This window comes from Camelus dromedarius, chromosome 36 (genome assembly GCF_036321535.1).
Source record: "Camelus dromedarius isolate mCamDro1 chromosome 36, mCamDro1.pat, whole genome shotgun sequence".
NCBI classification, from domain to species: domain Eukaryota; kingdom Metazoa; phylum Chordata; class Mammalia; order Artiodactyla; family Camelidae; genus Camelus; species Camelus dromedarius.
The window spans coordinates 9,640,126-9,667,301 of NC_087471.1; the positions used below are offsets into that span (position 1 = coordinate 9,640,126).

Genomic DNA, 27,176 nt, shown 5'->3' on the forward strand with positions numbered 1-27,176 from the left:
TCTACAAATCACTCTCCTCGTTCACAGCTGTGACCGTCCTGGTTCACCTCACTTGTGTCGTTCTGTGCCTTTCATCCTGCCGCTTTACTGGCACCATCCTCACACAACTCCTCCCGCCTTTGGTGCCGATATCCCCTGAACGCTTACACAGTCAGCCCTCTTAGTCATTGTTTGGTCACGCTATAAATAACTCCTTTAATCCTTCCTCATAAATCATTTCTGGTATTATTCTCTGAAATAATTCCAGTTGGTCAATGGATGTCTGGTAGTAACATATTCAGAACTAAGTGCAACGATCCAAGTGTCGTCTAATGATGCCGGAGAGAACGCAGGCGCGGTGGTCAGGCAGGCTGGTGTGAGGGCTTCGTTACTGTGACTGTTTCAGAGAAGGAGTTAAAGTCCCCAAACTAACCTGGGACAGAAAGCATAAAAAGGAAGAAGTTTTAAGATCTGTCATCACAGTTAGGTGGGAAATGGGGAGAGAAACAGCTTTGAAAATGATGAAAAGAGAAAGTTGGGGGCGGGGTCGAAATAAGAGCGTGCTTATCTTAGTACATGCCTGCTGAGTTACCAGGTCCCTTCTCTGCTGACCCATTTGGGGGTTTCTGTTTAGTTTTTTGTGTCATCTCACATTATAAATCTTAAGCAGGGTTACCATCTGTTTATTGTCTCTTAAGTTTTATGCAATATTAGTATTGATATTTATCCCTTCCTATACTGTGTAGAATTGATCCAGATTCCTTTTAAGCATGTGTGCTGATTTCTAATTTTCTGGGTTCTATCTTTATGTTACTCTAAAACCTATGTAACTTTTTTAGTCTGGTATTGACGATTTAATGACTATTTATAGAGGCCATTGAAATCAGTGTACTAAGGCACTAGCAGCAAATAAAAACCAGAATCAAAACAGAGAGCAAGGCTCAGGGTATTACACTCTCGGTAAGTCGTACCACTGGACACTCACACGAGGGTATAGCAAAGCCAGAGGACAGGGTGGACTAGGAATGCTCGTCAGAATGGATTTTCATCCTACGCTTACTAGACTGGAGATACAGAGGAAGGCGTGGTGTCTCTCTATTTCCGTGATGCATCTAACAAAGTCTCCCATAGTCTATTTGGTAGAGAGAAGGGGAAGTGTGGACTGGAGATGGTAGTGACTGAAAATGGAGAGCTGCAATGTGTTCACCTGTCACTCTGGGACTTGAGGAACAACCTCTAGTTGCATAAGACAGAGTTCTCTCTTATGCCCTAATATTCGATATTTCATGACTCAGATGCAGACTATGCCCTTAAAAAGTTTGCAGATGATAATTAGAACAAATGTATTTTTAAAATAATTATTCAAAATATATCTTGCTATAGTGGGAATGTTAAAACAAAATCAAGATGAAAAATTTTAGAAATGGACCTAAAAATCCTGATTTAAGTATCTGTATGCTTCAACTAAACAACATGGTAATACAAGAAAAGTGCACTGACAAGAGTGTAAACAAATAAGCAAGCAAACCAAAAAAAAAGGGAATGTTAACTGACTAGAAGCACAAAGAACTACAAATACTTGACTTCTTATAAAGTGTGATCACATGCCGTTTTGGTAGAAGTACATTATTCAGAAGAGGAAGCTACAAGCTGTACTCTTCAAGCACAGGGATTATCAGGCCACCTCTGGGTTCCCCACTTTAAGAAGACAACTGAAGAATGAGGAGGCATTTATTACAGGAGATACAGTGGACTCATCTTTAGCTGTTAGGTCTGGAGAAAGCCTAAGAGAGCACAGAACCCTGCCCTCCCCTCCCTTTAACTCCTGGGCAATAGCAGGGAAAAAACAGGCAAAGAGTGGGTGGAAATGAGCCGAGCTTTCTCCTGGGGGATTTGGAGGTTCCACAGGAGGGGTAGGACAAAGTATCAAAAAAGTAAGAACCTCAACTTTTAGGTATCAAATCTGATCTCCATGTGAATAGGAAGTCATTATAGTGAAGGTTACTATTAAAAAAAAAAAAAAGGGAAACACTACAGAAGCCCAGCCAACACAGCACTGTTCTTGTTGCTGTTACTCTGAAATTCTGGCGTCACTAAAGTGCTCCATCTCTAAGGATAAACCATCATTCAGGTGGTAACAACTTAAACCACATTTAAAGTGGCCCTAGTGAGGGAAACCTCTATGCTGGCATGGTCACTTAAAATTAGACTTCACTTCTCTTAAAGCTTAGCAGAGACAGTGAAAATGAGAAGCACACAAGCATCTTTGATCACCGAAATCCAAAATGATGAGCTCAAGCTTTTCCCTCCTTTAAGAATAGTTCTTTAGTGGAACTGGAATCCATCTAGGAAAGAAACTTCATAAATATGTCTTGATACCTCTAGTCCCCACTCAGATGTGACTCCCTCACCTCTAAACTGTAACCATAGTCCTTTACGCCACTGGATGGCACTTGGGACACACAAACCACCCAGTATTACTATCTGTATGCATGTCATACAGATAGTATGACAACCAGCACAAATTCTGCACCGAGTATGCCGCCGCTCTCAGGACTACATCCCAGACGGGAGATAGCCAATAAACACATAAACATAATGACTCCCAGAGAAAAGATTAAATAAGGTAATATAGTGTATTGTGGATGGGGGAGGGTCTGGTTTTAGCTTGGCTGGTCCAGGCCACTCTAAACTCTAACATACCTCCTAGGAGAGGCCTTTCTTTTCCATCCTAGTAGAAGGCCAGCCTACTGGAAACCCAGCAGCCATGCAAAGACTTTGGTAAAGAACATTCCAGACAGAAGGAAAAGCAAGTAGAGACACTCCTGAGACTGAAAGGGGCATCGTACGTTCATGAGGTCAACAGCAGCAGCAGAAAGGCCAGCGCGGCTCAGCGCCGAACACAGGAGGAAACAAAGGGAGCAAAGATGAAGCGCGGGGACTGGATCACGTGGGACGCTGTAAGCCACAGTCAGGAGTTTAGCTTCTGTTCAGTTTCAGTGAGAAGCAGTGCAAATTTGCAAGCCATGAACTCATGTAAGGCCTTGGAAGACCACTCTGGCTACTCTGTGAGTGACAGACTATGAGGCCAGAAGCGTCAGTGGGACCATTCGGCCGGCTGCTGCTACAGCCAAGGCACGTCATGACGGCACACAGGAGTGAGGAGAAATGCAGACAGACATCACCGGACTCAAAGTGGTACCTACAGAATTTTACTGATGGACTATTTGTGAGGTGAAGCACCTAGTTGGGCATTTGCGCTATACACGAGGTGGGCATGAATTTCTGTGTGTCAGGAGGAAACAGATTTGTGAGCTGAAACCAACAGAAATGCTTCGGACTTGTAAAGCGTGAACGTCTGCTTGTAAAGTGTGTAAGTGGAAAAGCTGAAAGGCCACTTAGCTCCAAGAGGCCAGAGGTCAGCGGCAAAGACTGGGCTGGAGACAGAAACGGGAGCACTGTCAAGGCATAAACAGTTAAAGCCACAGAACTGATGAGATTACCCACGGAAAGAGGGCCAGGCTGGGGCTCTGGGGCACCTGAACACTAGCGGCCTGATGGAATAAGTGGTCCCAGAAAAGGCAAGTGAGAAGCACTGAGCAGTCAACAGAAAGCATGCCAGGCAAACGGCTCAGGGCTGAAGCCCAAAGATGAAAATGCTTCCTGCATGACCATCCAATCAGACGAGGAAGGAGATACCGGCAAGACAGAGCTCTGGTGACCTTGAGAAAAGGTCCTCCAGTGTTGCAGGGGTATTGCAAACCAGTCGGAACACTTTAAGCTCCACTACTGGGGACAAATTCGTTAAGGCCATCTTTATACTTATACTTTCATTTATTTAGGAAATACAAAACATTTACAGCCACTTCCTCCAACACCTTAACACATACATGCTTATAAAAAGTAAACTGAATGAACAAATATTACTTAAGATAGCTTCAAAATGTTTCAAGATTACCTCTCTTATTTAAACTGTACAGACTGCACTAGATTTCTCTCCACCAACCCGCCAATCACTAGATTTCTTTCTAAACCATTGCTGTCCCTCTCAGATCCAGAAGAACCAGTTACTCACTGGCAAGAGAGTAAAAATAATTTCTTACTGTAGCAGGTGACCTGACTTCCTACATCAAAAGCTTAAGGTAGCTTTAAAAAATAACTGTAACCACAGTAGTCTGATTTGATGATTTCTAATGCCACTCCAATTTCCTCCAGTTTATGTAATCCTGTCCTCACCAAATAGCAGTTGAAAACTGGTGAATACCAAACTTTAATGTGAGTAAGAGTCACCCTGGGTATTTATAAATGCAGGTTAGAAGGTGCCCTCAGGTGAGGTATGGGTCAAAGGTCAAACTGTAGTCCTGTTAAGCTACCTTTCTTAAAAGCTACCATGGAAATTCTGACACAAACAGTCCATGACTCATACTCTGTGAAACAGCAATGCAGAAGTTTAGAATAGAATAACATATGCAATAACTAACTCTTGGAAAAATCCTTTTTGCCCACCCTGACGCCCAGCAGGCATTAGTCTTGCTGTTTCCTCTAGCTCTCACCATCACAGATTCCTTTTGATAACTGTCAAGCACTTGTGACGGGCGCAAATTTAAACATTCACTAAATCTTGATGTTTAATTTTTTCATCCAATATGTGTACATCTGTGCTTATATACATGCTCATACAATGCTAGATTGAAAAATTATGTATCTGCACAGCAGCCTTACAAAACTAACACCATCACCCTTGGGCATGCACTCAGAATCTTAGAAAATTCTTTTAAATAGTTAAGGATTCAGACAAGGACTTGCCCACATTTCTGCAACCTGAATGTTTAAGGGACTGCAGAAGCTGATGTCAAAAGACCTATTTCAACAACTGAACTTGCACTGTATGTGTTTTTGAAGGAGTATAAATAAATCCTCATTCATCATTTTCTGCTGAATTCACACCCATATAAAACTAGAAATTGCATTTCTAACAGGCACCCCATTCACCATCACATAAAAGCAGTTTCCTGATTACTTGGAAAAACCCTTTAACATTTTCTCTAAAACTTATTCTAAGGCTGGGTAGAGACTTCTAAGGAAAAAGGGAAACAAGTGATCACTTTTAATATTTAAGTCATAAAACAAGTAAACCACAGTAGAGGAGAAAGAGGTTGAGAGGCAAGGACAGGGATGATGTAAAATTGTTTGGAATAAGAAATGAAATCAAGAATTAAAAATAGAATTACATTTTCTGTTTGGCAAAACACAAACAACTCTAAGTGCACTTCATAAATTTTACTATTGTTGCTCTAAGTGATATTACCATAAATCACATTAGTAGCGTACTTGGCATTTTTTTAAAAGCAAAAAGGACTGAGAGTGTGGACAAGTTTAAACAGCTCTGTGATCTCCGATGGGAGGGGCAGGGAAATCATCTGAGCTCTACCAGGTCTGAAAGCCCAGTTCCGACGGCCCTGCCCTTGCCATCCCCCGTCCTCTCCCCTCCAGCTTCAGCGCAGCACAGAGCATCGCAGGGCCAGCAGCCCTCCAGGAGCGCGCTCTTACCTGATGCGCACGGGCGGACGGCTGCTTGCCCCTTTTCTCGTCGCGGACGGGGAAGAGAGACTTCAGCAGCTTCGGCATCTGCGGCACAAAGGATCTTACTGGGTTCAAGTAGGAGGCGGCGAGGCTACCAAGTCCTGCCAAAAATATTGAAAGGAAAAGAGATTTTAAAAAACCTAACATTACAGATACCCTCAAACACAATGGTGGTTGCTTTTCCAATTAAATAGCAGCAACTGGGCAACTCTTAAAATGCTCTAATACCCAGCATTCCTATTACATCTGGAGGATGCCCCAGCCCCAGTCCTTGTCACTAACTAGTCAAGTACTGACTTCAGCCCTAGAATAAAACGGGGCTTTTCATCTTTAAATCACATAGCCAATGACAGACGTGTATCGCTCTCCGTCTGGACTTTAAACTCTTCAAGCCAAGGACTATATCTTACTCATTTTTCATGCTATTTACTGAATGAAGGTGATGAAACTGACCTTCTAGGAAGACAGTGGTGTTTGGGTTGTTTTTACAAGAGAGGGACAGATGCCCTGAACCAACCATGTTCTTACCTGCTCTTAATTACCAAAGGCTAGGGTCAGACGTGCAGACAACGCCTATGATATAAGAAGACTTCTTTCCTCTTAGTGAATAAAACTAAAATTTCAGGAGAATCTAATCCAATTCATAAATGATAAAAAAAAAAAAACTGTATCCCAATCACACTTAAGACAAGCAAGTCAGAAGAGAAACACACTGCCAGCCCCCTTGACTCCACACTGGCCCCTGAGATGACTCTTAAGATGACCACGTACCAACCACGCTGGTACGTGGACCTGTACAGTTCTAAGGCTTTACACTTTCCATACAGTATATTAACTCTAAACTATGAAAAGTTATGCAAGTAAATTTTTAATCATGAGCACAATCACTAAAAATAAAGAAAAGAAATATTGCTATTTGCCAAGAGATCTGTCAAAACTGAGTTCAGAAAAGTCAAACAATTTATAAAAAAGCAAAAATAGGGATAAGAGAAACCAAAACGAAAAGACAAACAGAGAAAAAAACAAACTTAAGATGAATAAAGAGCTGGAAGATATCATCTAAATGCTGAGAAAAAATTAGGACAAAGTTCTACATGCCATTAAACTAACATTCTCAAGTGAGGATGACCCTAATTAAATGACTATCTAGCCAATAATCAACCAAAGGCTGCATTCATCACAAAGAGAGAGACAGTCAGACACGATGTATATCCCAAAGGAAATACATAAAACCACCCATTCATATATTCTTGCTCTAAATCTGTGAAAAATGTCCTGGGTAACTTGACAGGGATCGCATTAAATCTGAAGGTTGCTTTGGGTAGTGTGGCCGCTTTAACAGGACTAGTCCCCCCATTCCGAGAACATGGGCTATCCTTCCAGTCAAGTCATCTTTGATTTCCTTCGTCAATGTTTTGTAGTTCTCCACGTACAAGTCTTTCACTTCCTTGCTCAGATTCATTCCTAAGTATTTTATCTTTTTGGATGCGATTTTAAAAGGGATAGTTTCTTTCCTTTTCTGGTATTTCATCATTAGTGTAAAGAAATGCAACTGATATCTGCATGTTAATCTTGTATCCTGCTACCTTGCCGAATTATTTTATCAACTCTAGTAGTTTTTGTGTGCAGCCTTTAGGGTTTTCTATAATACAGTATCATGTTATCTGCAGATAGTGACAATTTTACCTCTTCTCTTCCAATTTGGATGGGATTAAATCTTTAATTCTTTTCATCATAACAAGATGGGGAAATTCAGAATTCTACGAGAAAATCTTAGACTAGTCTCTCCCTGGTCAAAAGGTTCCCTTTATTACTTATTAAAATGCCTGTTACCAAAACAAAACCCCTCAATGTAGGCAGGTGTGGGTATAGCTCAGTGGTAGAGCGCTTGCTTAGTTAGCATGCACGAGGTCCTGGGTTCAATCCCCAGCACCTCCATTAAAAACAAACAGAACTCAGAATGACTCAACACATCAAGATAAGAAAGGGAAAAATTCAGACTGGCATTAACTAGTCAGATAGTTATTACTGACAGAAAAATCTTAATTTAAACTACTTCTGAAAGATGCTCAAATTTCATGACAGTGATTGAAAAATGAAAATGTAACTTACCCGGATCGGGAGAATGGTTATTTTGCGGACAACCAGGGAGGGAAGGGGCAGCCGGAGCTATTCCTCTAGAAACTCCAGTTTGCGATACATCCTGCTGACTTTCCCACCGGCCCTAATAAGGACGAAAATCAGTCATTTTGATTCGTGTCAATTAACAAAAAAATCTAAAGGTATTGAAGACAAAGCTGTTACACGTCACTGAAGCTTTACTCTCACTACAGGACGTGATAAATCTGATCGCTTAAGTACTTTTCCTCTTCTTTGTGGTACTGATTTCCCTAACAATAATAATACCTCACATCTGGGTATCACCTCCAGTTATACTTACAGTCTCCTAATGTTCCTTCTCCTTTGTCATGTTGCTTCTCATAAAATACGGGTCTAGTAAGACAGTCCTTTTGAGACCCTCCCTTACGATCTGCTCCTTACGCCGTTTCTGCTCTTCTGCCTCAAGATACCCTCTCTCACTTGAGATTCGGGACTGGAACCCAGGACCAAGTCTACACCATCAGGCGTCTCTCCTGTCCCCTTCTGTCCTCTCCTGGAGTGTGTCTTTCCAACCATGAAAGTAAAAATTCTAGGACAGTGTATTACCAAGTCTCTCATTTTTAATAAATATTAAAGATGTGGTCCAGGTAAACCCAAGCCAAGTAATCACAAGTTCCCGAGAACAGCAGTCTCTGAATTAACAAGTCTGACTGGACTCTCAACTTATTTTTATAAATTCCCATTAAAGAGGTTTTACTGCATAATCCAAGAACAATGCCCGTCAGGTGACAGATTAATTTACCATTCTAGAACTTGAGGTGAGTTATAAACACGGAGATACCAAAGCACTTTTAACATTAGTCTCATCCTTTTAAGAAATAAACCCCAACCCATGCTGTAAGTACAAAGGCCAGCAAAGGGGATAAGATGCAAATCCTTTAAACGCTTTTAGTTCCCTTTTGAGCCTCTGATAACCGCTCTGCCTTCTTTTTCACTAGAGTTTAAAAACGGTATTTTACATTAGTTTAAGCTAGTACTCCACAGATGAGTGACCCTAACGATCAACTTGAGTCTTCATCAGCGATCGCTGCAAAGTAAGCTCTTTGCTGCTCCTGCGGACGAATGGAGGTAGAAAGCCCTCTCTGGTCGCAGGCATGTATTGGAAACCTATCTGCTTTCAGCAGCAACCTAAGTAGTGATCATAAAATCAATAAGCCCTAAGTGATCTGGATCCGGTTTACCTTAGAGAAGGTCACTTTCCCTAGGAACTCTCTCAGGCCTTGATTTAAAAAAAAAAAAATAGTATGATGCACAGAATTAGGGAGCAAGGAAACAAAAGAGACATGAAGAGATGATGAGGGAAAGCATGAACTCGGAAACCCTTCACTGTACAAGCATTTGTGTTACTACGAATCACACGCTGATTTACATATTTTCATGTTTCATGAATGTGTTTCGCATTTAAATGTAATGCTCTGTCTGGGAAGCTACAGCCCTGTGCGCTCTGGGACATCAAATCAGGCAGCTGAACACCGAGGCCAACACTCTCGGAGCTTCTCGGAGGAAGAGAAGCCTCGTGCTCTGTTTACAAGGGATGCTCGCACGAGGCTGCTTTGAAGACAACTTACTCAACTTGAGAATATGTTTCTTTTCATACTTTAGACTCTTCCCCTTTGTCTGGCAGCTGACACAGCAGCACTCTGTCCCTGAGGGAAACCAGGTCGCTCATGTGGAGTCAGCACCTCAGCTGTTTGGTGTAAAATGTGATCTGATGGCAAATAAAGTAGGTGTCACCTCTTCCCCAAGGCACACTCGGGGCTCTGCGAGCTTCCCGGGTGATTGTTCCCAGCTGGCACTCCCACACTCAGTGTTACTCCCAAATCAGAATGGGAGCAGTAACTCTCACTGTCTCATATATTCAAATGTCTCAAGTGAGACCATCAGAAAGGATGCATACGGTCCTTACCTACTGCCTCAGCCACACTGGGAGCCCTGAGGGATAACGAAAAACAGAGACACGTTTCACTTCATCCATCTCCCTTAACTGTCACCTTAACCTTGAGGAATCCCAGGCACTAAGTGTTCCCTGGTCTCACTGATCAGACATGGGGCACAGAGTGTCTTCAATCGCTCAGGGACAGAACAGGTTCTGCTTCCGAGGGAGCAACAAATTCTGATACCACACGGGGCACCACACTTCACACTTCTCCTCCTTCTGACACCCACGGCTCTCTGGGGAAACACTCCACTGAAATCATTCACTGTATTCTTCTCCTGCAGTACGTGTCCATTCTCTGACCAGAAGCAAAACTGAGGGTTCTGAGTCTAGCAACACACACCGCCCCCCGGGGCCAAGGCAAGTAGTGCCCTTCCCATAAATTTTACACGCTTGGCTGTTCCAGAGTTATTCTCCCTTTACTGAAATGTCGGGGAAGAAAAAAAGGAACATCCCAGTTAAAGGTACTTCAGAGGGAGATGAACTCAGGACAGTGAATAAAAAAAGGACTTGGCTAGATGCTGGACCTTTCTGCTCTCTTTATGAGTTCAGCTCTCAAAGGCAAAGAGTTGAAAGAATATGGATTTTTTTTTTTTTACTTCTACCACAGTAATCTACACTCCACTACTGAAATCTCAAAAGATAAATCTGTGATGTTTTTGATATTTTTCTCATCTATCAACTTTCAGAATCAGCCACAATAAGAAGATACAAGAGACAACTCTAGCTTCGTTTTGGGTCCCTAAACTAGCTTCATACCTATTAGGGATTATTTGTGCTAACAGGCTAAATTCAAAGAAATAAAACCCTACTCGAGATAATAGCTGCTCCCCCTCGCTCAGCCTCTTCATGTCCGCAGACTTCTAGGACGCCACCTCCCGAGTGTGTCCGGCCTCTCTCCCTCCCCCTCCCATTGCTGAGTCTTCTCCCCCACCTATCCTCTCCACCCTCCAGTTCAGGGTTTTTTTTCACACTTTTGCACTGACAACTGTATACATTTCTACTATACACACTATTCTAATGTAACTTTATAGACCACAGCCAGGAACACGAGTGGGGTTTAGGTGGACTGTTTTAAAAAGCTCCTTCAGTGGCCCAGCTCCCCCATAACTCCTCGTAACACAAAGTGGGAACTTCTGAGAAAAGGCCCCTTCTCTCCGGCCCCACACTATGCCCTCTGCTTTACTGGTGCTGTGAATACTGCCATGAACACAGTAAGCTTTCTCCTCCTTTGGGGGGACCTGATCATCTTTCACCAGTGGGGGGTTGGAGGGTGGTCCTCCTCACTGCAGCCTCTCTCAATCCCCAGATAATGCCTATCAGAGCGTCCACTCCCTCCTCTGGGCGCCCACTCTCCTTAGGCATACTTCTGTTACAGCATCTACGTTCCTTTACTCTATTTATTTGGTGTGGATGAAACAGTAATTTTCTTTCAAGTAGATATTATTTTCTATTATTTTTCTCCATTTAAACATAAGGAAATTAGGGGGAGGTAGAAAAGCTGAAGAAATTTTGCCCACTTTTTTCAAAAACCTTGTGATCGAGGATTTGGATTAGATGGATTTCCAGAAAAAAACCACAGAAAGTCATGTTTTCTCTTATAAATACATTTTCCTTAAAATCCTACATTTATTTATAATTAACAGTAATGACAATCAATTTTCCAAAAACTCTGCTTTGTTTAGGGAACCACAACCCATGCCTCCCAGAGCTAATCACACCTATCAGTGGACCAGCACCAAGGAGGACTAGTCCTCAGCGTGTGTTCAGAGGCGCCGCAGGTGCCTGGTAAACAGATGAGCTGCAGAGCAATTTAAATGTCCACAAACACTGACATACGAGTGTGTGTATATATATATATATATAGTCTAGATTATCGGTAGTTTGCCTCAAATAGTAGTATACACATACATACATATGTTTGTATTATTTCAGGCAAACTTCTAGTAACCTAGATCTTAAAAATGAGTTTAACTGTTCATCAACTTCATTGTTCTTCTTAAGTTTTTATAAGGAAAATTTCAAACATACACAAAAGCAGAATGTAGACTATTTAACAAGAATAGAGTCGTGTAAGGTTAGTATAATGAATACCACTCAGCTTTGAAAGTTATCATTAAATAGCCTATCTTTTGTATCTTTACCCCTACTTTTCCCCCCAATTACTCTGAAACAACTTCCTGATGTCAGACCATTTCATGTGACACTTCTGACTTCTTCAAGGGTTAAGATATGGATACAGAGCTTGCCGCCCGCAGCTGGCAGCACCATCTAACCAAACAAGCTCCCTCAAAAACAGGCAGGCACGAGACTGTGCTATGTAACAACCAGTTATGACCATTCCTAGTGGGATTCCTTTAAGTAAATGATGATGAATTATCTATGCTTAAAACGATTAAATTGGGGAAAGCTGTACTAACAAATAAACACACCCCAGCTAACAAAATTTCTGTTCCCTTATTCTTCTTTCTTCTAACAAATAATATTAACTTTTGGACACAGTCACATATTTTCAATCATTACATCAATATTTTACTATTAAAAATCTGATATGAAGTTCCTTTTCTGGCACAAAAGGAAGAATACTTTCAAAAGAAAAACAACAGTTTTTCGGTGGTGTTTTTTTTTCCTCCTAAATTTGCACCCTTAAAAAGCAGAGTAATACAGATGCCTAGGTAACATTATTTTAACTGGTAGAGAAAAAGAAATGAACTCTATAAACACTTTCCAATAAATTTGACATAATATATAAAAGTGGGAGAAGTTCTGGCATCAAAACTAGCGTGTGATATTTGAGAGAAGGAAGGCTGAATGGGAAATAGTCTGATAGAAAATGGTTATAAACACTTACCTTGTTGCTACCTAGACTGTACGATGGAATAAGATCCTGTCGGCTGCCCGACAACTGGAGAAGAAATAAAGAGGGGGATTAGTTCCTTATGTGCAAAAATACATAAATCTATGGTCCTGGAAATACAAGACTTTGAAAACTGAATCAACAGAAGATCAAAGTCGGATGGTATCAGAGACAGACTGCCAAGACCAAAGCTGCAAACTAGGCTTGTGGCCTTTGGGACACTGTTAGACACAGTTAGAAAAAAATTAAATTGATTAACAATTTTCAGATGGGAGGTTTGCAGAAGATCAGATATCCAGTTAACACTGAAGCGACAACCAGCTAGGCCTGAGTACAAGACACTTCATCTGTTTATCCCCCACCGTGTCCCCATCTTTCTCTGGGTACTGTAGCAAACGGATACACACAACTTGCTTATTTTCATCTAAAGGATTCTAGATAACAAATCTCTGGACATACCAGTAGATTTTAATATATCATTTTCTGAAGGAATGAGAAGATATTTATGCTGAATTAAAGTGATATTTTTTAATGTCTGAGAATGTCCCCAGTCTTTCCATCTGAGATCATCAGTGATATCACTCAGTCTCGCAGGGGCCACGTGTGCCCTCCAGATGGACATCTGTCCTGCCTCTCACTGTGATCTCTCCAATATGAAGGCTGAGGGTCGCCTGCTCTGTTACAACCCTTGTACCGTAGTTTTTCTTGATGTGAAGTTCGGATAAAGACGTACTATTTCTCATATCCATATTTTTATCAAAAGCAAGGAAAGGAGAGGTCAATCACAGGGCCACAGGCACGTTTCTTTGCGTAGAATTATTTGTATGCTTAATATGCATATAAATTGTATCTATGTTTTTAAAAAGTGACAAACTTGTGACACTGTTACAAAACCAACCAAACTTACTCTACTAAACAAAGGTAACTTGTTTTACTCACGTATGCTACTCTGGATGGCCTCTAAGCAACCGAGTTTGTAAACCTAGCCCAGACTTCTCAATTGGAAACAAACTGAATTTAAGCCCCGAAAATTCAAATGGCTTTCCCTAGGTACTTGGCTAGTTTCATTTTAGTTCAACAAATACTCACTTAACAGGCACTGACGATCGAAAGATAAACAAGAAACAGAGAAGGACTTAAACGGACACCTTCCCTATAATGTCAGACAGGGCGGTGACAGGTGGATGCAGATGCTGCAGGGCAGAGAACGAGGACCGTGAATCAGCTCGGAGAAGAAAATGATACCCGAGCGGAGATTTAAAAGAAGGAAAGGAGTCACCCAAGCAAAGAGGAGGGAAAGCAGGTCCCAGGCAGAGCCCAGGGCAGGCCCACACACTCACCCTGTTCACATTCGGAGAGCTAAGACTCCTCTTGCCCAGCTTCCCTCTTCCCGTCAGCTGTTCCTTCACGGCGACCTCCTGCCGGTCAGAGAACACGCAGGGGAAACACACGTGAGAGGCCCGCTTCCACGGTAACAGCACCTGAAGCCGCCTCTGAGCTACGGGCAGGCTCCTACTTCCTTCAACAACGGCAGTCACTTCGCAGGACAGAAAGACCCGGTTACAGTCACCGCGGAAGAGTCAGCGCTAATCATACAGCTGACAGCTGACCGAGGTCACTCCCTGCTTTACCTACTCACGGCCCCCTCGAGGTTGGCCAGGAGTTAGCCCCAGGAGAAAGATTATGGAAATCAGACCATTTACTTTCAATTTTTCGTCAGTATTTTTGGTTAAAACAAAAAGTCGTGACACTGCTATGTGAAGTGAGGTTTAGGGTTTTTCTAAGGCTTAGGTTTACCACTGGCATTTCTGTTTTCCCTTCCAGAGACCCACTCCAAGGCTGTGGCAGGCGAAGAAGGGGACAGCATTCTGCCTCAATACTACATATTTCTTCAGAGACATTCTTGCCCAGTATCAAGGATTTTGTAAAATAACTCTTTAGCCAGCAAGAGTTAAATATTTTCTTTCATTACTTCAAGGCAACTAGATACCATTTATCATCTTGGAAAAAAAGTAACTTTCCAAATGTGGTTTTGCATCTTCAAAGATTTATATGGCAAGTTTAATCTACATTAATATGCTCCACTTGAAGGCTTCGAAAGCTTAGATGCAACAATACCATGAGTTGCAGAAAGTCAAACCAGAATCAGGCTGGGTTGGCACCACTGCCACCAGCTCTGTTGGCTGACCTGGCGAAGACGATCCAAAGTGAGAAGGTTCTCTACCGCCAGCACGCTCCTGAGGTATTTCTCAATGTAAGCCTCTGAGTCAGCAGAAGCCGTGTTTTCAACATTAGCTGCCATTCTTGCTAATGTTTCTCGTTCCTCTACTCCCTGGGCATCCTGGGGAATGGAAAGCTGTCTATTAAAATTAAGTACATCGCAGAAGAAAAATGTTATAAAAACTTCTTGATCTATACAAACACACACACACAGAGTACTGAACAAACAAATGGGATGCATTCCAAAATTCCACTTTAGAATCAGCTTTTGGAACTCAAAATGCATTTCCCACAGAAATCAAGGTCAAAATGGTGGTTATGTTGACTTGAAAGGCTAGTTAAACACGGTGCAGCTGAAACACCATCAACAGATATGTTCTCTCCTAAATCTCCACTGCAAACAAAGACACGCCTGGCTAGAGAGGATTCAGTGGGGGTGTCGGAAATCTAACCATAGCAGCGCTCCAGGAACATATCTTGAGGGGCTGGAAGGAGGAATGAGGAGGAATGGGGTGACAGCTGGACGAGTGCGGGGTCACAGCAACCCTCACAGGCGGCGGGCTCGGGTATGGAGGAAAAGAGGGAAAGGAAGGCTGGATTCCAACGCTTTGACTAAACAGCCTCCCATGAACTACATATTCCAAATGTGGTCTTGATCCCCAGCTCTGGAGTGGTCGAGGCCCAAGGCTGGGAGCCAACCAAGAAGACAAGTATCCAGGCAAACTCTCGTTCACTGTGCTTTCCAGCAGAGCCGCCCCTGCTCCTTCGGCACAGGTGGTCCAGGCATGTAAATGGGATGGTCATGCATCAGGGAGGGACTTCGTTATCACTGTCAACTATCTCAAGCTAACCTGGTTTATAAACTGGTTTATAACAAAGTGCTCTTCTCAGGGAACATCAGGTGCTCTCCTTTACCGGTGAATTTGTTACAATAATGTCAAAGACTACAACATACATATCCACCTGCCACTGCATCTTAAGATGCCATCAACTTTAAGAAACAAAACATTTTCTATACCACTAAGGAGAGGGAAAAAATCTCTGCCAGTTAACTTTACGATATCATCAGTTATAAGGCACATTCTAACTTCAAAAATATTTTCAAAAACTTACATGAGCCCTAGAATGGATAAAATATGGAAAAATTTGGAAGATGGCTTAAGTTCACAAAACTTTTGTCTCCTACAGTAACTGGTTTGGGCTTAGGAATCAGCCTCATTTTACAGATGAGGAAAGAGGACAGTTAGAAAATTAGCAAAAGAGACAAGACTAAATAAAACGTGGGTCTCCCGACCCCTGATGGAGCACTCCCCTCACCACTCGGCACAGAGCACCGCGTGCACCTGAAAGAGACGGACGTTACCCTGATTCTCTAAGAAAGGGGATACTTGGGCTTTAAAGAAACGCATGTATCCATGTTACCGCCCCCACCCCCCGCCCCTATCAGGATATAAAACATCTCCATTACCTCAGAAAGTTCATTCATGGGCTTCACAGTCAGTCCCTCCCCTGAGGCCAGATAATTTCTTTCCCCATAGATTAGCTTCACTTGTTTTAGAATTTCCCAAAAATGGAATCACACTCTCCTGCATCTGTCTTTTCACTGAGCATAGTGATTCAGAGATTCATTCATAAAGGCCCTTTCTTTGTATAGCTAAGCAATATCCCACAGTATGGATATGCCACAATTTATTTACCCATTCATCTGGTGATGGGTGTTTGGGCTGTTTTCGGTTTTAGGACATTCTGAATGAAGCTGCTTTGAATACTCCTGTGCAAATCTATATGGACATATGCTTTCATTTCTCCTGGGTGAGGACCCAGAAACAGAATTACTGGGTCCTGGGGTAGGTGTCTATTTAACCTTTATAATAAACTGCCATGCAGTCTTCTACAGTGGTTTTATCAGTTTATATTCCCACTAGCAATGAAAGCATTCTAGCTGCTAAAACAGAAAAGAAAGCCAAAACCTTTTCTTGTTGCCCTCTGGTCTGTGACCACTTCTTTTTGCTAACAAGCCCTCCTAGCTTCTGTAATATGGAACACAAAGAACTTTTCTGGGCTTTTTTTCATGATGAAACCTAGCTTTTAAGAAGCTTTTTATTCTGTTTTGAAATAAAAGATAAACTAGGTGTAGTCCTTACACTATAAGCGTTAAGTCTCACTTTTCCTTTTTCATCAGGATTTGATACTGTGAACAAAACACTTGTCAACCTAGACATTTAGCTAATTATTAACAGGTAGCCCAACCACATGGGGCTATGTGTTTATCTCGCCGCTGATTCCCCCACATTTCTGCCCTTTGAAAGCCGTATCACCTGAAGAATAAAAGCACTTTTAAAGAGGATAAGAAAATGACAAATGAGGACAGAGGAAAGGAAGAAAGATGAAGGGAGAAAAGGAAAAACTGAAGACAGTTCAATACAGCTGTCACATTTCTCAACTGCATTTAAGCCATTTAGAGTTAAGATCTGAAACTGGAAAAACACAGAAAACATTCAGATACAGAGAATAAACAGGAAGCCTCTAGCTACACATGTAAGTGTACAAAGAGTCATCTATTATAGATCCAACACTTTGCAACTAGTTTAACTCAAAAACAGGCTCAATTTTTAAATGTTCAGCAGGTTCCAAATTAAACAGTTAAATAATTAACGTTTGCTATGGAAGCCTAACACTTTGAAGACCCAGGAAAGAATTAGTTACTATTTGACATTATTTGGGAGGAAAAAGTGTTTTGCAACGTAAGAACTCTAAAACAAAGCCTAAGTACTGCATAATCTTTTCACTCTTCCAAAAATGGATCTCTGTCTTAAAATAAGTATTGTCCATCTACTGCGCAAAAACTCAACAGAATCAACCAACAAATACTGAGCCCCTGAATGAACAGAATGAAGGTGATGTGGATGGTGTGCTTAGGAGGGAGTGCTCCTCCCAGGGTCACTTCCCATTTTCCACCCCCAAGGACAGCACAGTCTGGACCTCCCCACCCATTCCCCAATTTTGGATGGTCAGTGTGGCAGAAGGACGCACTCTTCTTTTTTTCACAGAGTCCCTTTCTTAGAACCTCACTTCTCTTTCCCCTGTAAGGAGGACCTCGTTACTAGCTGTGCCAATAACCAGGTGAACACCTCTGTCTAAATCAGGGATTAAATGCTAGGAGGTATATATAAACTACATCTTCTAGCAAGCGTCTATCAGGGATATTTTCAGCTCCATTTGTTTGATTCCTGCATCTATCTTGATAAGCTCAGAAGGGAAACAATAATAAAATAATAATAGTAAGTATTATAATAACAGCAATTACAATTTACTTTTTAGCATGTGCACAACAGCTTGTGTATATTGTCCCATTTAATCCTTAAAAACAACCCTGTTCAGAAGGTATCACTAAACACCCAACTTGATAAATAAAAAAATTTAGGCTCCAAGTAACTTTACCAGGTTCACTTCACTAAGATGTTACAGAAACAAGGTTTCTGTGTGATTCCAAAATGAGTCCCTGAAACTGTTATGCTTTGATGCCTCCCTTTGAAGGTTCTATCCTCTTCTATGTGCAAAAAGATGCTGATTTGCTTTTCAAAAGATTCTTCTTTAACAAAATACTAAAACCAGAACCTTTAAAGCCACAAAAGCACATGTTAGTATAAATCAAGGTAAGACTGGGAAATCCGCTACAAATCTATAGCATTTCCCTAAAAACACATTTTCATTTAATACGTAGTCCTTGGGTAGATGGCTTTTCAGAGAGTTAGCTCTTTTTACATGTTTATTTTTAGTAAATTCAAATTATATATGATTCTTCACCTCTGGAATGTTGGAGACAATTTCAAAAGTCACTCCACAGCCTGGAATAGAACTTCGATGTGACATCTTTTTTAGGAAACTCTGAGCAAAACCCTAGAGAAAAACAAAACAGAAGACAGGGTTCCCACCTCAAAAACTGAGTTTTCATTAACAAAGAGACAGCACAAAGGATACTGTATTTCACACACACACAAAAAGACATTTCCAATATAAGCAAATCAAAATCCAAACCATTGAATACAGGTTTCCTCAACTTCACCTTAGTGCAGAAAACCAATTTATACGATGCCTGCCAGGTGACAGGTCCTGTACCCAATATATGAGAAGCACAGACCCCGCTCTGGAAACGGACACCGGGGACCTGGTGCAGTCCTGCCTACGGGCTATGGAAACAGGACTGTTGACTTCCACCCAGTAAAATGACCTTCTAACTAAGACGTACACAAGGACTGGGGACTCTCAAATTTTTTTTTCTTCACAGCACGATGGACATCTTGCACCATGAATATTGACAAGTTCAGGCATTAAATTCTTGACCAAAGCAGGATCGTTATGAAGAATGATTTAAGAGTGCATGGTCATTGTTTATGCTGACAGCGCTCTTTGCACAGTTAAGAATTGAACTGTTGAATTAATGCACAGATGACTCATTTGAAGATGCTGCTAAGACTGAACATCCTGTAGAGGTTGAAGAGAGCAGGGATGAGGGCAGAATACAATTGGTGAATAACGATAAGGAGGAGAGGGAATATTAAACTGACACTGAGCCTTTTACGCCCATGCAAAAAGCAACGTTGGAAACAGGCAAAAAAAAACCCCACCAAACAGAACCGAAAAAGAGTTGTTCGGTCTCAGAAGTACATATTCTCACAAACTTACTTAATTATAATTTAGTTAATTTGTTAAAAGGTTTTAGCCTCTTAGAATGCATGAATTTCATCCCCTCACGCTCTCGACTCCAGCCTTGCAAAGCTGAGCCACCGCTGATCACACAGGTCAGAGGACAGATGCAGTTTGGTTTTTTTTATGGGTGGTGGGAAGAGGTGTGGGTGCTGCTGGTATCTTGCTTTTTTGTTTTCTACTCGTGCGGAATTACTGAAGCTAACCTGCACGTATTAGGGTCAGAAGGAAGTCCCGTTCTTGCTACAAAGGAGCAGTTTTTAGGAATGAACTATCTGAATCGGGAGGGAGGCTGCATGCAGCTTCCATCTGATGCCATCAAATCATTTCAACCAGGAAGAAAATGCAGCAACTCCTTATCCCTACAATTTAAAAATATTACTTGAAAAAACAAAAACAAAAACAAAAACAAAAACAGAAGAAGCCCTGTGACTCTATAACCCACCCTTTCTGCTAAGGGTTTTTCAGGGCTGGAAGTTGTGCCAGGTCAGTCTCAGCGCCCAGCAACCAGAACCTCTGGTTCTCAACTGGCAAGTAACTCTTTCAAATGCTCCCGAGGAGTGATCGTCTTTTCCAATCCCTTAAAGACTTCCGAGAAAAGGGAGGCCGAGAAAAGTGAACGGGAGCTGCACCATGTCCGTCCGCAGCTACGCCGTGCCCTGCATCTCATGGATGCTGGATCGCCAAGCTCAAGAGCTGCAATTTTAACAGCATTACTGCCAGTCTTCATTTCAAACGCTGCTATCAGTGTGACATTTAGAACTAAAGATTAATTTTGAGGGGTGCAGATTACATCTAGGACTCTGTCAACCATGGCTGTGCTCTTTTAAATGAAAAGATTTATTTTCATCTGCCCTGGTTTTAGTCAGTGTATTGAGAAGAGTCCCTAGAATCAACCTCCCAAATCCTATCTTTGCAAAGCCAGTAGCAGAAATAGTTTATATTCTTATCTATAAGTTTTCTACTAAACCCGTTCATAGGGCACAAGGTCCTCCGTAACCCAGCAGCAGCTGCGTGGGCAGCCGTGGCCTTGGCCTCTGCAGCCACCCTGTCACACGGAGCTCCTCCGGGCCCCCAAGCCTGCCGTGCCCTCTCCTTCCTCACCACCTCGGGGCGTCTCCTTCCTCCTCTCCCCTCCTCTCCATGAACAGTCAACAACTCCTCCTCCGCCTGCCAACCTCCCCGTCTGCAGAGGGGCAGCTCACGGGCACCCTCCTCCCGGAAGCCTCCCCGACTGAACTCTCACCCTCTCCCCTGCCATCTCCCTGCACGTGGCGAGCTCCTGAACCGTCGCACTATCACAACAGAAAGGAGTCGCCTGTTTTCATCCTACAGAGGCCAATGGACACTGGCTCTTTAAGGGTGCAGACCATTTCTTATTTGTCTTTTTATCCCAATGCTCGACAGAGGACTCTCTCCGAATATATGAATCAACGCACTGGCAGAGATGAGTGAAAGGAGAGAAAGGCATGGAAAACAAAGGGTAAGCAGCACAGACATCGGCCCGACTGCACCATCATCTCCTCCTGCAGGACCCAGACAAAAAGTCAAAGACAAAAACAGGAACTCTGCCTGGACAGGCTCCATGGTACCCGAAGGAACGGCTGTGAGTCGTGACCGTGTAGTAAGAAAGATTCAGCAGAACAACCTAAGGCCGTTTAGGAGGAGGTCGGGCTGACGCGTTCCAGGACTAAAGCAAATGCAGTTACAGGACAGTAAGAGTCGTGGGAAAGAAAAGCTCAGAGCTTCACAGAGCCTGCTGGGACAGGGGACCAGAACCATCATTCCACGGCCCTGCCCTCAGGTCTCACCCAAAGTCATTTTCTTCAAGGAGGATCAAAGACTCACCTGCCGGCCATGAACGTTGACACAAATGCGTTTGCGTAACACCAACTGCATGTCGGCCGGGTGGCTGAGCTGGACTGTCACCCGCACGATCAGGAACACGCGCTCGTCTGCAGGCGTGCCCTTACTGAGCTGCGGGCAGCTGTGCACCGCAGAGTCCCAGGAGGCTTCTGCTTTTACCTGTGGAGAAGACAGACCGACCCAGTCTACCCTTCCTCCTAAAAGTAAAAGACCTCACGAGGAAACATCCTGGCTCGGGCCGAAGTGGTCCATGCCAGTCACAAGTGTAGTTCTGCTCAGAGCAACGCCCCGGAAGACTGTGGAATACGAGGACGTGGCCTCCATCACACTACTCTGGGGAGGGCGGGGCACGATGCTCCTGCCTGGCTGGTATCTAAAATTTAGTTTGAAAAACACCCAAAGAAAAGTTCCAAATTTAGCATAATGATTTCCTGTATATCTTTCACGTAGATTCATCAGCTGTTAACATCTTACCCTTCTCTCTCTTTCTCATATATATACAGTACTGTTTGTTTTGTTTTTTGCTGAACCACTTTAAAGTTACAGACGCATAACTCTACATCCCAAATACCAAGAGGAAGGACATCCTCTGACTTAACCAGAGAGCAAATATCATATTCAGGAAATTTAACATCAGTGCAATACTACTACATAACATGAAGTCCATATTCAAATTTTCAATTGTTCTGATCCAGGATCACACACTAGATTTGTCATGTCCTCTTAGCCTTCTTTAATCTGGGCTGCTCCCCAGCCTTTCTTTGTCACTCGTGACACTGACTTACTAACGAAGGGCGCAGGCCCGCTGTCTTACAGAATGCACCACAGTTCAAGTTTTGCAATTTCAGAATACCACTAAGTGATGAAGTATCACGTTAGCTTTCCTTCCTTAAAATATTTTATAATTTCTCCAATATACTCAAAATTAGAAAGTAAGTCGCCACTGCGTACCCATTACTCAGTTTCAAACATCAAGATTTTGCTTCACTGACCTCATCCATTCTTTCCTCCCCCTTTTAAGAAGTCCTTACTAAAGCATTTCAAAGTCAATCCCGAACATCGTGCCCTTTAACCTCTATGTACTTCAGTAGCATTTCCCTAGACAGTGGACCACTGCTGACCTGAACTGTACCAACAGAGACCCTTCACCAGGAAAAGAAGTAAAACAGTGAATGGACGTAATCTGACTGGTCTACTCCTTCTCAAAGTGGTTTCATTCTTTCTGGAAGTCATAATGAAAGGTTTTCATTTATATTCCTTGAGAAATGTAAGCAATGAAATGAGTACCATGTTGATTGCTTCAAAAGGCTCATGGAAAGGTTAAAGAAACCACTTTTCATCCCATCTCCCCAAGTCATGCTTTGTTTACCTCTCCGTCGTGCTGTCTGACAATCTGCAGTTCAAAGAACTCGTCCTCTTCTTCCCCAGTCAGGGTAGCATCCCATCCACCAGCTTCTGGGTCATCAAGGTTATCCTGGGAGCTGAAATCATCAGCTAAAAGCAAAGAAGTCCCATTAGATCTGGAGATCATTTTAAAGGATCACCCCTACCAGCTAAATTTCAATGTGCTTAGTATTAGAATTCTTCTGCTACAGATTTCATCCGCTTTTGGCTCTGAAATCTTACGTAACACAGATGATGACCACTAAACAATTCACGGATCTCAGAGATGGAAAGTGCCTCAAGAAATTATCTAATTCAATCTCCTACCTCCATGCTTTATTTCACATGGAAAGCAACTGAAGTCAAGAAACCCAAGAGATCACTCCAGGTCAGCCCATAAATGTTAATGACAGGGTTGTAACTCAAATTCCTTGTCTTTTAGAGCACCGAAGAAATGAGAATGAGAGTGACTCCAGTTACCCCCAGTTAACTCCAGCTATGCAGTGAACGAGATATCCAGTTTCCCTGCCAAAGAATCAATGGTTACATGAGCTAGAATGAAGGGCTGCCCTGGGGCCTTCGGTTATTCAGTTCCAAGCCTCGCCCTCCAAACTCCCGTTCCATCTTAAACTTGTGACTAATCATCAAAAGTATCTTTCCTGGTGTGTGGGCTTGGGTGGACCAAGAAGCGGTATAGGGCTAAACAGGGTCCTGCTCCTGTCTTGGAATATTCATACTAACAGGTCTTCTTGAAGCTCATTCTTTTCCACTTTCTAACCCTCCTATACACACACACAGACATACTCCCCTCACCCATCCAGGAACCTAACGTAAGAACAGGCCAGAACTGCCCTCAGTCTCCAAGGCAGGACAGAGTGCTGTGGCAATTAAAACCCCAGCAGTGGACGGACAGTGCAAGAGGCTAAGTGCTCTTCTCTGACTCTGCATAGGCATAAAAATCTCCTACATGTCCGAGTAAGCTTAGTGGCAGAGGACGCTAAACACCTCGGATGTTGTAATGCACTTTCCCTGGACGGAGGAAAACCACTGTGGACAGCCAAGCTTGTCTGTTTTGGATAGTTCAATCTAATACACAGCTCTTCTGCAGGTGTTTTTGGAATTTAAATGCTGACTCTTAACTTATTTTTAGCTCATTAATCTACCTTTTCATTTTTATTTCCCCTCCTCAGACGGAATATATGTAAAATGTAGCCACATCCAAAATACTTTACATGAAGGGGGAAAAAAATGACAGTTATGAAAAAATAGGTGATACAGGGAGGAAGAGCACAAGAACTCACAGAAAAAGTGAGAAATCCACTAGGTGATGCCAAGAAGACACCACATAAAAGAAAGCACGTTACAGAAGCATCACTAGTTATTAGTCCTTGCAGAAGAAAGGTCGTTTCCTAAGAATTAAAGAAAGCATTTTAAGTGCAGGAAAACATTACTGCCGCCCTAAACTGATGGGAGAACAAAGCACACGCAGTGGTGTGGGTTGCAGGAAGAAATGCGAGAACACGTCCTGATGAAACATACCTATCACGGTTGTATTATAAAAACATTATTCTTACTGAGAGTTCATCCTCTGTCAGGTAGTAGAGTCCTCTGGCACACAGAAAACAGACCCTAACCGTAGGCTTACAGAAGTGCCTGACTGCACTTTTTGTTAGAACCGAAGTGTTACCTGGACACTGAGTTGTCAGCAGTAAGCCTTCAGAGAGCACCTCCTAACTTACCATTTAGGTCAAGGAAGATAACAGGAATGTGTGTTTCCATCCCAGGAACCGGGGTCCTAAAACATGGTGAACAACAGCGTCTCAAATAAAGCAGACGTTCTCAGCAGTGTGTCCCTCCTGATTCAGCCTTAATACATTCCGAGCTATTGCAGGTCAACCAGTGGTAATTCTGGGTATTGGGTTTGCTACCATTTCCCACGAGAGATGCCACAGACTTAACTGTGATGCTGCTACTCTCGCGTGTAACTATTGTATGTGTGACCCCAGAGCTCAGTCTTAGAAGACATGTGTACCTGTTTATAATGGAAGTTGAGGCTCCCTTGTTTAAAGGTACTCTCTTCTAAAATTATATACCTAACAGCCCCATGTGGCTGAATTTATCATTTTTAATTTCTATAAAGTGGCAGAGAACATTTGCTGACAGTTCAGTTTAAGCCAGCACCAAAATCAAAAACTCCCGGAGATGCAATTTTATTATGGCTGGATAGTCTTTTAAGGGAATGACCCAAGTAATTAACATGTTAACTATTTTTTTAAAATGCTAAGTGCAATGGTACTAAATATTGATTTAGAATTCTCAGAAATCTTAATTACTTGGGCCAATAACAATATTACTTAATAAAACACAGTTCAAGGCCACAGTTACTTCAACTCATGAAAATAATTTAACACTTCTTCTAATTCAGACAACTTTTTCCCCCGCAAGCTATGATGGGTCCTCCATTAATCAACACGTAGGCAAAATGCATAGAAAAAGCACGCAGCCCCATGAACAGAAACTTCAGAAGACACGAGGCAGCACGCATACCACTCCGCGGGGGCCCCTGGGATCCCACTGCCGGCAGAGGGGACCATGACTGCGTTCCTCTCCTCCGTCAGAGTCAACCTCATCTCCAGAAGCTGAGCTTCTCGGTCAGCGTCATCCTCTGTCTTATCTGGAACATCAGGAATGAAGATCAGATACTGGTATCCCACTGCTCACCTGCTGTTTAAGCTTCGTACCGTGTAGCAACAGGATGTGCCTATATTCCAGGTATTGGTAGATGCGGGTTCACTAGCAACTTTCTGCCTCTAATTCACAGTAAAAAGTTCACGATAAGAAACTAACTATACACTAGAGAGGCCGGTGTGCTCGCACAGAGAAGCCACCTTCAGTTCATGGAAGGCCTAGGGTGGAATGCGCAGGAATGATTTCTTCCGGTCAGAGGGTTCAAGTGCTTTTAAACAAGAAATTAAGAAATGCTAGCACCTCGTTTAGTTATTTTTGAGGGACAATGTTTACTGTATGTACTGTATTTTCTCTTTCTTTGGAGGGAGGGGGGACCTACAGAAAGACATCCTTACAACTGGATAAATGTCCTTCTGAGAGGATATGAGACAAACACGTCCCATCCCTCCGCTCTCACCAGCCCCATCACTGATGTGTTCATTTACTTTCAATTTATGTGGCTGCAGATGGGGATTAAGTACATACTGACTTCAGGGGAGGGAAATACTCGAGTTGCTTCTCCTACCATGTTTACTGACAAGCTTCTGCAGCTGTTGGTCTAAGTACTCCTGACGTTTTGTTAACGCATTTAGCCATTTTCTACGCAGTCTCTCTAAATCCCGATCCTGGAAGGAAACAAGGGAAATTATAGTAAATAGAATGCAAGACAAAATACACCTGAAACCTATGTTCTGTCTTATTTTACGCAAAACATCAAGTGTTTACGACCACCACTAGTGACTCCAGCCATTACTCAGAACAGAAACTTCCAGAAATTAAAGCATCATTGTCCTAGTTTAAGATCATTTTCTAAAAGGGCATCTCTGACACCCAGAACTAGTTTATTTCTATTGGCTTAAAGGATAGAACTCCCACGCATTTGCGAAACAAAGATCTTCTAAAGGCCTCTGCTGGATAAAAATCACAAATACTACTCGATAATACTCAGATTTATATCCCTTAGAACCATCATAAGAATTCTTCAAATTTCTTAACTAAGTCTTCAACATGTTTCACTAGTCTCTACAAATCTTTTAAGTGCTTCTCTTCCTGGTTTCTGTGGATTTTTTTTTTCGGGGGAGGGGGTGCGTTATCAACAGACTAACAACTCTACCAGTCAACACCTGACTGGGGGCCGATCTCACCTCATTTCCTCCTGTAACACAGTTACGGCACTGGGTAGATCAGTGGAATGCTGAGGATATTGTGTGTATCTGGATTTCACTAAGGCACTTAACCAAATAGCTCATGACATTCTTGTGGACAAGATGGAGAAACGTGCAAGGGATCTACTTGGACAAAATTATAAATGACTGAAATATCACATCCAAAGAACAGTGATGAATGGAACAATGTCAGCTTAAAAGAAGTCTCTATGGTTGTGCCATAGGACTCTGTATTAACCCCATCTGATACGGTACTTTTATCAGTGACTTATAGGAAGGCAGACATTTTTATCAAATTAGAATGATGCCAAACCAGGAGAGTGACTACACTGGATGACATAATCAGGGTCCAGAGAGCTCTGACCGTTCTAAACGATGAGTAAACAGACTCACAAAATAAAACTTAACAGACATAAACAAAATCTTGCAGAAGAATTAGGAAAATAGGGGGCAGGGAGGAACAAACCCAGAAGTAGGAAAAGGAGACCTGGCTTAAAGGACAGAAAATACCTAGGGGGCATGGCTTGACTGAAGGTGAGTATGAGGCAGCTCTTGACGGTGTGGGGGAGGTGGGTGACTCCATTTGAGGAGA

At 42.5% G+C, this 27,176-nt stretch overlaps 1 protein-coding gene across 3 annotated transcripts in view; it reads right to left on the minus strand.

Annotated features, from left to right (window-relative positions):
• KIF13B (kinesin family member 13B) overlaps nucleotides 1-27,176 on the minus strand; it is a 165,257-nt gene that overhangs the window by 21,617 nt on the left and 116,464 nt on the right. For all 3 annotated transcript variants that reach the window (XM_064482496.1, XM_031442133.2, XM_064482497.1), the window contains exons 27-37: nucleotides 25,945-26,044; nucleotides 25,239-25,365; nucleotides 24,431-24,486; nucleotides 22,678-22,802; nucleotides 21,291-21,467; nucleotides 18,543-18,635; nucleotides 14,704-14,856; nucleotides 13,856-13,933; nucleotides 12,510-12,563; nucleotides 7,675-7,786; nucleotides 5,530-5,663 (exon numbers count right to left, since the gene is read on the minus strand). In XM_064482496.1, the coding sequence (XP_064338566.1) occupies nucleotides 5,530-5,663; nucleotides 7,675-7,786; nucleotides 12,510-12,563; nucleotides 13,856-13,933; nucleotides 14,704-14,856; nucleotides 18,543-18,635; nucleotides 21,291-21,467; nucleotides 22,678-22,802; nucleotides 24,431-24,486; nucleotides 25,239-25,365; nucleotides 25,945-26,044 (1,209 nt within the window). The remainder of the gene's footprint in view (nucleotides 1-5,529; nucleotides 5,664-7,674; nucleotides 7,787-12,509; nucleotides 12,564-13,855; nucleotides 13,934-14,703; nucleotides 14,857-18,542; nucleotides 18,636-21,290; nucleotides 21,468-22,677; nucleotides 22,803-24,430; nucleotides 24,487-25,238; nucleotides 25,366-25,944; nucleotides 26,045-27,176) is intronic.